Source organism: Staurois parvus, unplaced genomic scaffold (genome assembly GCF_062004578.1).
Source record: "Staurois parvus isolate SC_StPar_1 unplaced genomic scaffold, SC_StPar_1.0 ptg000122l, whole genome shotgun sequence".
Taxonomy (NCBI): domain Eukaryota; kingdom Metazoa; phylum Chordata; class Amphibia; order Anura; family Ranidae; genus Staurois; species Staurois parvus.
Genome location: NW_028317918.1, coordinates 7,906,487 through 7,919,164, shown reverse-complemented (window position 1 = coordinate 7,919,164; position 12,678 = coordinate 7,906,487). Strand labels below are relative to the sequence as shown.

At 42.7% G+C, this 12,678-nt stretch overlaps 1 protein-coding gene across 1 annotated transcript in view; it reads right to left on the bottom strand.

The window, feature by feature from the left end:
- Positions 1–12,678, bottom strand: part of LOC149467138 (UPF0462 protein C4orf33 homolog) — a 136,604-nt gene that overhangs the window by 76,291 nt on the left and 47,635 nt on the right. The window contains exon 2 of the mRNA XM_089672211.1: positions 1,804–1,861. Coding sequence (XP_089528337.1) covers positions 1,804–1,861 — 58 coding nt within the window. The remainder of the gene's footprint in view (positions 1–1,803; positions 1,862–12,678) is intronic.

Sequence of the window (12,678 nt, the reverse complement as noted above, 5' to 3'; positions counted from 1 at the left end):
AGACACCTTAGGGACTATTCACAAGAGCTTGCACGCATTTTGCAATGTATAATGCACATGCAGGGACAGACTGACCATTCGGGAATTCGGCATTGCCTGAGGGCCCGGGGTCAGTAGGGGACCCCATGAGATGCCCCTGGTACCTTTCATAGGCTTTTTTGGGTGTGGTTTGAGTGTGCGTGAGGGCACAGGGGCCCCATGATCCCCTATTGCCCGGTGGCCCCAAGAGTTGTCAGTCCGCCCCTGTGCACATGTGCTATTGTGTGCTGAATAGGGACATTTGATCCAACTCTGTGCACAACAGCACAAAGCAAATTGCGCAAATTGCAAGACCTGCTTTATGTAACACACATACAAATGTACCTGTGTGGTGTGAACAGGGCACATAGAAAACTATTGTTTTCTCTGTGTCCATGCATATAGCCTGCACTGCTCAATGCTGATCAAGGCAGCTTAATGAATGAGCCCTTACCAAGGTACAGCATTCTGAACACTAAGTCCTCATGCACATTGGATGTTTTGATAACGCTGGTAACGTTAGCTGTGTAAAGTCACATTCAGCTTTTTTTAGAGTTTTTGCATTAGCGTTTAGTGGCGTTTTGCTACGTTTAAACAGAGTTTTCCCGTGTTTTTCCGCGTTTGTGGTTTTTTGCATTTCTAGCAGTTTTTTGATCAAAAAAAGTCCAAACTACTGCGTTTTTCAGCATTAGAGCGTTTTTACAACTAAAAACTTCACTAGAAACCCACTAGTTCTGGGGTTTTTTTTCCAGCCAAAAAATGTTCCAGCTAAAAAACGTTGATTACAGTCTATGTGTGCATGGACACATAGGATAACACGCTGGGGGGTTTACTGGCTGTAGAAAAAAACATCAAAAGCCAAAAACAGCAGCTGTAAAAATGTCAAGTGTGCATGAGGACTAAAGCCAGCCATACATGGGTCGAATTCCGAAAGAATTTTCTTTTCAAAGTCTTTTCTAAGAATTTTTTGTTCTAATTTCGTACCATTAGTGGGCCACAGCAACGGCTGATTTTCGAGCGACCATCGAATTTGAGTGATCGGCATGTTAGAAATTTTTTGAAAAACAAACACATTTCTAATAAATGATGGGAGAATCCTGCAAAAAATGTAATCAAAAAATAAATGCGCTGTGACCTGGAAAGAAAAGAAAATTCTTGGCCATGAAAATTCTTTCCTGTGAAGGTGAAATCAAAGGCTTGGTTGCTTGAACTTTGAAATCAATTTTGAAATCAATTGGCAACATCCGAAACTGTCAGATTTTCTAAAGAAAATTTGTTCAAAATTCGACCAATGTATGGCCTGCATAATGTAGTCAGTCTGTGTGAAACACAGTCAGCTATACCAGCTAGTCCGCCAGTTGTTTAGATTGAGCAGTAGCTCACTAAAAACATGCAAGGCATTCTCTGAATGACAACAGTACTGAGCGAGCGACCCCCTGTGTTTAGCGTGCATTCAAACAGGACCCAGAAGACTGCAGCCTACTACCGTGGTTTTTAGCATCCCCAGCAGCTCTTCAGATAGAAGTTATGGATAATTACATTATGGACCACACTGGACCAATGTAAGATGGCAATAAACAATTTTTGAAGTGTCACTTTAAGTAACTAAAAGGTAAACCATAAAGGAGACTTCCTTCAGATGCTTTTCTTTCACTGACATTTGATGATTACATCTGTTTTCTATGTACATTGTGTCCCTCTATCCTGTTATGAACAATCTATAGAATATATTTTATTGACTATTTTTTAATTTCCCTATACAAGCAAAACTCAGGAAACTTCTACCTGTTCTTCAGAATAACCATCAATTTCATTTGCTATGAAGGTTTCGTCTTCATGCTGCCTTTTAAAAAAGTAAAAAAAAAAGCAATTTAATATATAAATGTGTGGTAGGGTCTAGTTAAGATTGTTTTCACACAATGTTCACCCAAGATTTACACATGGAATTGGAAAAATGTGTGAAGCCTAAATAAAAGTTGTATAAATCTTGGGTGAAAATATTATAACCACATAAGCAGTGGGCAAGTGTTAAAGTATGTAAACCCATTCACTATTATTATTATTATTATTATTATACAGGATTTATATAGCACCAACAGTTTTCTCAGCGCTTTACAATATAACGGGAGACAATACAGCAACAATACAGTTCAATACAAGAGGGATAGGAGGACCCTGCTCCTTGGGGCTTACAATCTACGAATGCTCATACTAAAAGCTCATACAATGTAAAGCAGTTCCGAAAGTAATTTTCAATCTTTTTAGATGTACATGCTTCATTGAAATAACACTTGGTAATCCTGCCCTGAAGGTCCTTATTCAGACACGTCCTCTTGTACTTTATTCCTGTCTCCCAACGTCCCCTGTGTTGTCACCCTGTCACATATGATTTTAGTGGAGGCTGTAAGTGGCTGTGCCGATATTCATAGCACAGTTCCACTGTCATTAATAGAAGTCCCATCCTAAGAAGTGAATGTAGCTGACATTGAAGAGACTGCACATACACAGGAACTGGCTAAAGAGCATGCAGGAAATCAGCAACAATGAGATGTAAGAAAGGACAAAAAAAAGATGAAAATAGTACTTTTTAAAAGAAAAAAGTATAACTTTTTTTGTTGTGACTTTTGGGAACCCACAAGCAGGGGCGGACTGACAACTCATGGGGCCCCCAGGCAATAGGGGGTCATGGGGTCCCTGTGTCCTTGCCCAAACTCAAAAAAGCCTATGAAAAAGGTACCAGGGGCATCTCATGGGGCCCCCTACTGACCCCGGGCCCTTGGGCAGTGCCCAAGTTTCCAAATGGTCAGTCTGCCCCTGCCCACAAGGCTGTAGAACAAGAGTAATGATGTGTATTATGTGTTCTGTCAAACAAATGCCTAAGTGCTAGATAACACTCTTAGAGGGCAGGTTCACAACCAATGATTACCACTAACCACTGTTAATTCTAGACTTCCCAATGTGCATAGTTATACAGGGCCTGTGTGCAGAGATTTACTGTCCGACAGTTGTCTATTCTGGCTTTAGTGAGCTTGTAATAGGGGCAGTGTGGTGCCCGATTTGGTATATCACACGCAGGGGCAGACTGACCATTTGGAAACTCCGGCACTGCCCGAGGGCCTGGGGTCAGTAGGGGGCCCCATGAGATGCCCCTGGTACCTTTTTCATAGGCTTTTTTGAGCTTGGGCAAGGACACAGGGGCCTCATGATCCCCTATTGCCCAGGGGCCCCATGAGTTGTCATTCCACCCCTGATCACACAACTCCCCTTTTTTTTTACTAACTTTATTTGACATGCACAAAGTAACACGTCATGTCACGTGGTGCGCTTTGCTGCTGTACAGTGACATGTGTGCATTTTAACACATGTATGCATTTTATCACAGATCACTGCAGCACAGCTCAGGGCTTCATTGCCGTATGAATAGGACACATAGAAAGCAATTGTTTTCAGTGTGTCCTAGTGGTGACCTAAATGTTCTAGTGCTGTAAAATGTCTGTCACCGCACTAATGTGAATTGGCTATTACTTGAGTTCAGAAAGACACATTTTCATAAATTTCAATGAAATGACCAATAAATGTAAAAAAATTGCATCTTGGGAACCATAAATCCACAGTTGGCGTGCCAAGCCAAACAGAGACAAAAAAAAAATATATACATACACATATATATATATATATATATATATATATACACACACACAGTATATATAAAAAGTCCGTAAGCTAAGTCTTTATGATCCAGTGCAACAGGCCACAGGCCCAAGTTTCCTGCCCAGATGGACCATACTGAATGCGGTAGTCATGCTGTATCCCAAGTCTATCTCATTCAAAAGATCTATTTATACAACGCAAGATGAGCCCAAAAACATCAGCTGCACAATGTTTCTGCCCTAATTACCAGTCCTTGGCCACGTGACTTGTCTAAAAAAAAATTTAAACTTCCAATTTGTGAAAGCTGTCTCATGCTTAACCTCACTTACAGTAGATGCCAAACTCTATTTAGCTGACACCTTACCAGGCATAGTCTAAATAGCTATATACTGTATTGTCTAGGGCAGTTATTCTCAACCACTGGGCTGTGGTTGGGTGCGGGGCCAGGGCCTCCCTCATTCCGGGCCTCCAGCTAACAGCAGATCTCCTAACCTTTCACAGTGACTCCCAGCTCCCATAGTGCCCCATCCTCCCGTAGTGGCCTGCAGTGCCCAAGACCCCTTGGGAGCCATCAGCGCTCCCAACCACCCTCAGTGCCATCCACTGCCCTGCAGTGCCCACTACCTTGCTGTACAGCCTCCAGCCCCTCACAGTGCCCCCAAGCCCCAGCAATGCTCCCCAGCTCCTACAGGGCCCCTGCAAAACTCCCAGCCTAGAAAGACCCCATTCCCCATAGTTCCCCCCAGAAACCTCATCTCTTACAGAGACACCAAGTCTGCTATAGAGTCCCCTAATGTCCTACAGAACTCCTATCCTCTCTCAGCTCCACCCAGAGGCTTCCAGCTTTTCAATGAGGCTCTGCAGCCACAGATACTATAGAAAAGCCCCTACTTTGTTAAACAGTACAGTACATAAACAGCCTCTTGCATCTGTTAGAGTGTATCTCACTGTGAAGCCCAGGGTTGGACTGGGTACACAGGCGAATAGCTTGAGGGGTCCCTGAGCTGGCACCACTTGCAAGCAACTGGAGGAGTCTTAGGGCTGGAACCACTGGCAGGTAGCTTAAGACGTAGGATCACCCCACTTGAGATGCAGTACACTGGTAGCATTCAGCGCAGTAATCTCTGCAGTGGCTGGTTCTTACATGAGAGCTGCACGTAATTGGGCTTCAGCCTGGCTGCCCACATGCCAGGACTAACTGAGGAGAACCAAACTCCTGGTGGTAGGTTACATGCCCAGCCACCTCTGCTTAATCAGGTGTCTTCTCTTTGAGTTGCTGAGAGAGTGACAGAGAGAAACCTATATCTCCTGTGCATATAAACTAGTCCAAGGACTTGTGGGAGCCCAGGAGAAAAATAAGTCTTGAAATAAGCCCAGTCTTTTTACTCAGCACTTTTTCATTTTTTTTTCATTCAGGAATTACTGTAGTACATGGGTCTCCAAACCTTCTAACCAAATGGCCAGTTTACTGCCTTGCAAACTTTAGGGGGTGCAGCTGGAGTAGAAAAAGTCCTGGTGTCAGTGGCAGTCAAAAATGCCCCATGACTGGTGGCAATGGGAGGAATAGTGTCACACTATTGGTATCAGTGGGATGAATAGTGCCCCATCATTGGTATCAGTAGGAGGAATAGTGCCCCATCATTCTTTGGTATCAGCAGTAGGAATAGTGCCCCATCATTGGTGTCAGTGGGAGGAATAGTGCCCCATTGTTGGTGTCAATGGAAGGAACGATGCCTCACTGTTGCTGACAGTGAGGGAAAAGTGCCCCAAGGGTCGGATAAAATGAAGCAAAGGACCATATCTGGCCCTTGGTCCGCAATTTGGAGACCACTGCTGTAGCACATCAGCTTGTGATGCTGGGAGACACACCTGTCTGCTTCTCACACAGAGAAAGTCTGATATAAAATAAATCAGTAATACATTGTTTCTGCATTTATTGGTCATATTAAACCTTCTTTGAAAGTTTGAATGCAATTGACAATGAGGGAATCAGAAAAAAGAGAGAGGAGGTTACACAGAGCAGGTTGCTGGCAGTACACTGTAGATATTGACCTGTCATATGCTTTGTGTGTGCTGTGCATACATTGGATCACAGTGGAATTTCTTATTTTAGTACAGCTGCAGTTTGCTGAAATGCATTACTCGCTCACTGATTGGTTTCTCTTGCTGCCAGAAAAAGCTCCTTTATCCAGTAGTGTAAACCATAGCAAGAAATCAGACTTCATCATTTGACTTGACTTTTGTCCTTTTTCTCATTTGACTGCAGCAAATTGAACCTTACTTGGTTGCTATGGTTTATATTTTGCACACAGGCTTTGTACTTTGCAAGGGCCAGGTAAAGTGACACTAAATGAGATATCCTTATTCCCTCAAAAATAATCCATACACCCACTACTTAATGGCCCTGTAATCGATTTTTCATGAAATTGTTTCTTATGGCTCATTTACATTTTTGTGCCCTCTGAAGAGAAATCTGTGGTGATGGATAATTCTTCAGAGAGCATTTCAAAGGTGGTGAGGAGGTGTTATGTTGCCTCCTCACAACCTCTTTTAACGCCTGAAGACCTGCATTCCCATATCACAGCCTAGTGCATTGCACATGGTTGTGGTGAGGCCCCATTCAGATGAATAGGTCACGTTCAGCGGGTGCTACTGCCTGCTGACCATGGCTGGGGGATAATTTTTGCCACATATCATTGCAATGGCATGTATACAACCCTGTCTATTGCCTGTGCAGCTTAAGGGAGAGCAGTTGGGGGGAGATAAAAACACATCTCATCTACAGGTTTTTACCCCCCCCTCCCCCTCAACCTCAAGGGTAAACAAGGCTGTACTGTGATTTTCTGCCTCCTTGTAATGTCCTCAGTAACAGGTCATCCAGTGTAACTTAGGGTGTGGTTGCCATCATCCCTATTTCCATAATAGAGAGAATTATATCTTACATTTTGTGGGATTTTTAAGGCAACCATGTGCTCCCATTTATCACCTTTTCACTCTCACATCTGTTTGTCTGGAACGAGCAGTACATGTTAGTTGCAGTCATGTGCACTTCTCTATGCGTATTACACATCCCATAGTCCCTAGTCCATCTCAAGAGCAATCAAGAGAAGGTGGCTATTCTCTAACAGGAAGTCAGATCACAGCAACAAAAAAAGGTGTAGCGCTTATCCCCAGAGGGGCCGATGAGACTATACTCAGGTCTCGTGAAAAAAATAAACCCTAGTAGGAGAAACTAATGGAGCTGTTAGGTACCATACCATTATGGGTATAAAGATTTATAATCGTAAACAATATTGGATAAAATAGAGCATATTTTATTATGACATTATAAAAAAAACCATACAGAGTGGTAAGCAAGTCAAACACCAATGTAGGCACATACATAATAAGTCAACAAAACTATAAGAAACCAAAAATGCTTTTCCATAAAATTGAATCCAAAACTGGATAATCAATCAAAATATACAACGTGTTTCGTGGGATGTGACCCACTTCTTCAGGGAAAGTGGAAAAACTAAGCACCAATGCCAGTCGATGATAGCACTCTATTCAATAGCAGCACCTGATGTACATGAAGTTCAGTAGTGATTGGAAATGCAAAGGGAGATTTTCTGAGCACCGGGGAGGAAACCACCAGTCCGAGAATTTCGTAGCAAACGCCAAACCGTTGTTCGTTCCAGATGAAAAAAGTATAGTGACCAACTGTTAGAGGTTGGTGAATAAACACCCATCTTGGTTGTTCCTTAGCAGTGAAGAGGCAAAAATGTTAAGGAGGTTAAAAAGCAGACAAAAAAAGGGCAAAATTTGCCCAAACAGATGCCCCAGTGTAGTGCTTCTTAACCCAGGTATCCCTTACTAGTACAAAGGTTGCCATCCACAAGCACAGTTCCATGCACAAAAATGTTATTAGCAATCAATGGGAGGACAGGTTTCTTAGGAGAAAATCGTTACAGGAGCAGCACACACTACAGTTCCAAATCAGGTCTTACTCACAATGTCCCAAGAGCTGTCTGCAACAGACAGACACTTAGCAACGGAGACAAAAGATCCTTCTTCAGACCAGAACTTTGGAACAGTGCCCTCCAGCAAAACTCAATTCGTAATCTTCTCCAGGTCTTTAGTCCAGCTCCTGCCAAGGCCCTGATAGCAATCTCTTGTCTCAGTTACTTTCTCCCTGGAGAAGAAAGAACATGCTGGAAAGTTCATGCTGGTGTAGCACCCTTCTAGATAGGTTGCTAGGTTATTAGGTATATTTAGTTTTCAGCTCCTTTGTATTCAATGGAGTTTGGATGATTGTTTTGTCTGTTCTGGTTTTCACAGGCTGCAGGTCTGATTGCTCTTCCCTGCTTTATAGAAAACTGTGGGTCGTTCTGGAACATATGTGTGGAGTAAGGAAAATGGGCAGCATTAATATTTATACTGTTTCAGCCAATTCCTGGGGAAGATAGCTCAGATGATGGCTAGGAAAGTGTATATATAGTCTGAATTGCAGAACAGCATTGTCTTCCTGCCAAAGAGATTCCACTTGTTCATGTGGTTCATGTGGGGGGTGCCTACCCCTCACCTCAAGCCACTGCTCATCCAGGTCCCAGCTAGGACTGGCTGGGGGACTATTCTCAAGTCCTTCTCTGAGGTTACCTTGATCTCTGTTCAAGGATCCTGTCAGAAGAGTTTCTGGATAAGTGGAGTGTTAACCTCTCCCTCACTGGAATATGCTGTGCCGATATTGGAAGGAGGCACCCAGTTACCCTAAGGACATAGTGTGTACTGATCTGACCTGGAATTTTCTCTTTTGTGAATGTGCACTGTTGGGATTGCTGGGCACCATAGTTCCTCTCCTGAGAGGTACACACCAACCAGTCCTCTCTAGATTGTGAAGACTGTTTGCTAGGCCTGGGCTAAGTAGTTTCTCACTGGAGGGATTCATACTGTCAGCCTCTTTAGTGTTATCTTGGGAAAACTGCTCTCTAACCTGGAAGTCAAGTAGTTCCTCTCCTGAGGAGTACATACCTCTGGCCTCTACAATTCTCGCACAAGAGGATTAGTTCTGAGTTTGGCAGAAGATATTTGTCCCTGAACTGCAGCTATAGTGAAGAGTGTCCACCTGTTTGTACATAATCCTGGAGTATCCCCTATTGCCCTACACCCCATAATTTATTTCCCTAATAATAAATAATAGGGGCCCTACACCCCCTAATATTTATCCCTACACTGTTCACTGAGCCAATTGAGTGCTGTGTTCCTGACTGTTTCTGCACTACATGGGAAAGAGCCTGGACAATAGCAGGTAGGAGAAATCAAACACCCAGCCTGGAAACCCTGACCAGACTAAATCAATCAATTTCTGCTCTACTGACTACAGTGAAGCCAAAAACTAAATTTAACCTATCAGCCTAACCAGAGGAGGGTGCTACAAAAGAATTTGGAGATTTGGAGAAGGATGAGAGCAATAGAAAGTACTTTTTTGAATGGGAATAATATTTGAATATATTTGTTTTTAAATCAGAGTTTGTTGTCACTTTAAGTATGCCATTAAAACGAAGTGTACTAAAATACATTATATTGCCAAAAGTATTGAACACCTGCCTTTACACACACATGAACTTTAATGGCATCCCAGTCTTAGTCCGTAGGGTTCCATATTGAGTTGGTCCGCCCTTTGCAGCTATAACAGTTTCAACTCTTCTGGGAAGGCTGCCCACAAGGTTTAAAAGTGTGTCTATGGGAATGTTTGACCATTCTTCTAGAAACACATTTGTGAGGTCAGGCACTGATATCGAAGGAGAAGGCCTGGCTCACAGTCTCTGCTCTAACTCATCCCAAAGGTGTTCTATCAGGTTGAGGCCAGGACTCTGTACAGGCCAGTCAAGTTCCTCCACCCTAAACTCGCTCATCCATGTCTTTATGGACCTTGCTTTGTGCACTGGTGCGCAGTTATGTTGGAACAGGAAGGGGCCATCCCCAAACTGTTCCCACAAAGTTGGGAGCATGAAATTTTCCAAAATGTCTTGGTATGCTAACACCTTAAGAGTTACCTTCACTGGAAATAAGGGGCCAAGCCCAACCCCTGAAAAACAACCCCACACCATAATCCCCCCTCCACCAAATGTTACACTTGGCACAATGCAGTCAGGCAACTACCAAACCCAGACACGTCTATTGGATTGCCAGACAGAGAAGCGTGATTCGTCACTCCAGAGAACACTTCTCCACTGCTCTAGAGTCCAGTTGCGGCGTGCTTTACACCACTGCATCCGACACTTTGCATTGCACTTGGTAATGTAAGGCTTGGATGCAGCTGCTTGGCTATGGAAACCCATTCCATAAAGCTCTCTATGCACTGTTGTTGTGCCAATCTGAAGGCCACATGAAGTTTGGAGGTCTTTAGCTATTGACTCTGCAGACAGTTGGCTGTAATGGAACTAACCCAGACTGCGCTTGAGTACTTCAGTTAGAATATCGCTTCCCCTGTCTCAACACCAACAACAGATGCCACAGCCAACCATACAAGACTAGATGACACCAGTCCGTCTGAACATGGAACCCTTTATTTTAAACAAACAGACTTTTTATACAATGCACACTGAGACTGATCACATGATCATATGCAAACACAGCTATATACAGAAATAGACTTAACACTCTAAACAGTAAGTTAATTAGGTTAGCTAGCTGGGTGATTTAAACAAAAGGTGAATGGGAATTCACACCTAGACAATGGTTTGATGAATTAGGATCTCACTATAGAGCAGACGGTCCGGCTCCTACACTGGAGTAGAGGAAAGACCAGCGTGATCAGCTCTTTCAATTCCCATTTCTAGTTCAGAATCAACAACCAGGAATAGTCTTCATAAGGCTGATAAATATTACTGTCACATCTGAAGTAATTCCAACCGCATTCTCAGCGTTCATTAGTCACCCTGTGCCCCTAAGAGACATAGGGTGACTTGCACATAAGAGGGATATGGGGAGCTGAGACAGGGGTCTCCCAACCTCTGCAAAGTAAGCTGGGTTCCATGAGCCCCCCACCCAAAGTGATTCCCGCCACATTGGCGACTTCTGAGCACTGTGCAGTTCAGCATGAGCTGACACCACTCTGTCATTTTACAAGTTGCTGTTGTTCCCAGTTGCTTCCACTTTTATAATACCACTAACAGTTGACTGTGGAATATTTAGTAGCAAGGAAATGTCATTGATGGACTTATTGCACAGGTGGCAACCTATCACGGTACCACGCTTGGATTCACTGAGCTCCTGAGAGCGACCCATGCTTTCACAAATGTTTGTACATTTTATACACCTGTGACCGTGGAGGTGATTGAAATAGTCAAATCCAATTATTTGGAGGGGTGTCCCAATACTTTCGTCAATATAGTGTATACCGATCTCTCAATTACGTTGTGCCTGCATGTTTGTACGAATGATGTACAGACATTGGGGTCTAAGCAAAGGGATTGATGTTATCTGTTTGCATACTTTAAAAAGAGCTGCAAAATATGTCCATGCTCTCTAAATGAATACATAAAATAAAATGAAATGAAATCCATCACTCTGTGCCCTCAACTAATTTTGTCATGTGCTTGATCTACAATTTATGAAGGACTCTGGCTGAACATTTTAAATGAGCCTGTTGCTGAGCACCGCCATTTAGCCTCCTATCTACGTTAACGATAGATACTCCCTCGGAGTTGTCAAATTACACACGATTTACTGTAAAGTCTTGATGGGAGAGTCTTCAAATTGTAAAATCCATTTTAAAAATTTCTTAAAGGGCCATAATTACTCAGCATGTTAAATGAGCTCGTTCCCAGCTTTAAATGCGTATTCCATGAAACTTTAATAAACTATCATAAAACCTGGGCTTGCCAGATATTAAATGTAAACTATTCACGGCTGCAGATTAAAATGCCAGAGCTGGAAATCAGCCCTGTGGTAGTTGTCAATGGCTCATGTTTGTTTTCCTCAGAAATGTATCAGGTTGGTACATTCGAGAAAAATGGCTGATGATAAAAAAAAATATATCCCGGCTTCTTTATTAAAAAAAGCCAATAGCCTGGTTGACTTGACAGTTCTGTGACATATACAAGTGATTTCTGTACTACTTCAGAAATTGCATTAATATGCAGCTGTTATAGGAAGTCATTTTTAAAATGCAAAAAAAAAAAATAAAAAAAATAAGCAGCATTGCATTTGATGATCTGCTTCCCCCATCTAGTGGCAGCGAGTGGTAATACCTGTCGTTAATGGAAAGTAGACTAATGCTTGTACATAAAGCTGTCTCCATCCTCTTCAACATTATGAAGGAAAGGAAACAAAATGGAAATCACTCGTACTAAGAGGATTTGCATGTGAAAGGTACATGGGCACGTTTACGGGAAAGTGTTTAGTTAAACATTGCTTCACCCTTTTTCCGTGTTTTCTGTTCATTTTTATTATATCCGTCAGTATTCTGCCACAAGCGCTTGTTGGGAGATCACATTATCAGAAAGACGTTGCCAAGCAGCATCTTAGCGAAGTGTCTTGTATGCTGTGAAGTGGAACAGTGGAAGTTAGCAAATGCTAAACATCAAGGTCCATGTTATAGAGCTGAATATGATCCCACATTATACAATGACGCAGGCAAGTTTTTTTTTCATAAAATGCTGTTTTCAGCTTTTGTTTTCATTCTTCTTTACATTCCATTGCTGTTGATCTCTTCAATCTTTATTTATTCACTTCCCATCTACATGCATTTTCTCCAACGATAGCTACACGTCATTGATCTGGACTGGATTCCTGATAGTGACGACAGTGGAAGATGCGTAATGTAATGGTATGTAATGTAACTCACAATCACTTGTAGTTTTCATCAAAGGTGCCTGTGACAAGGGGGGGATGTAGGTGCACAACTGGGAAAAGGTTGTCACCCCTTTATAGCAAAGGTCTGACTCCTGGTTCACGTATCCACGTTCCTGCAGGCAGCGTTTTGCACGGGCACGAGAGCCCATTCATTTGAATGGACGCCCGTGT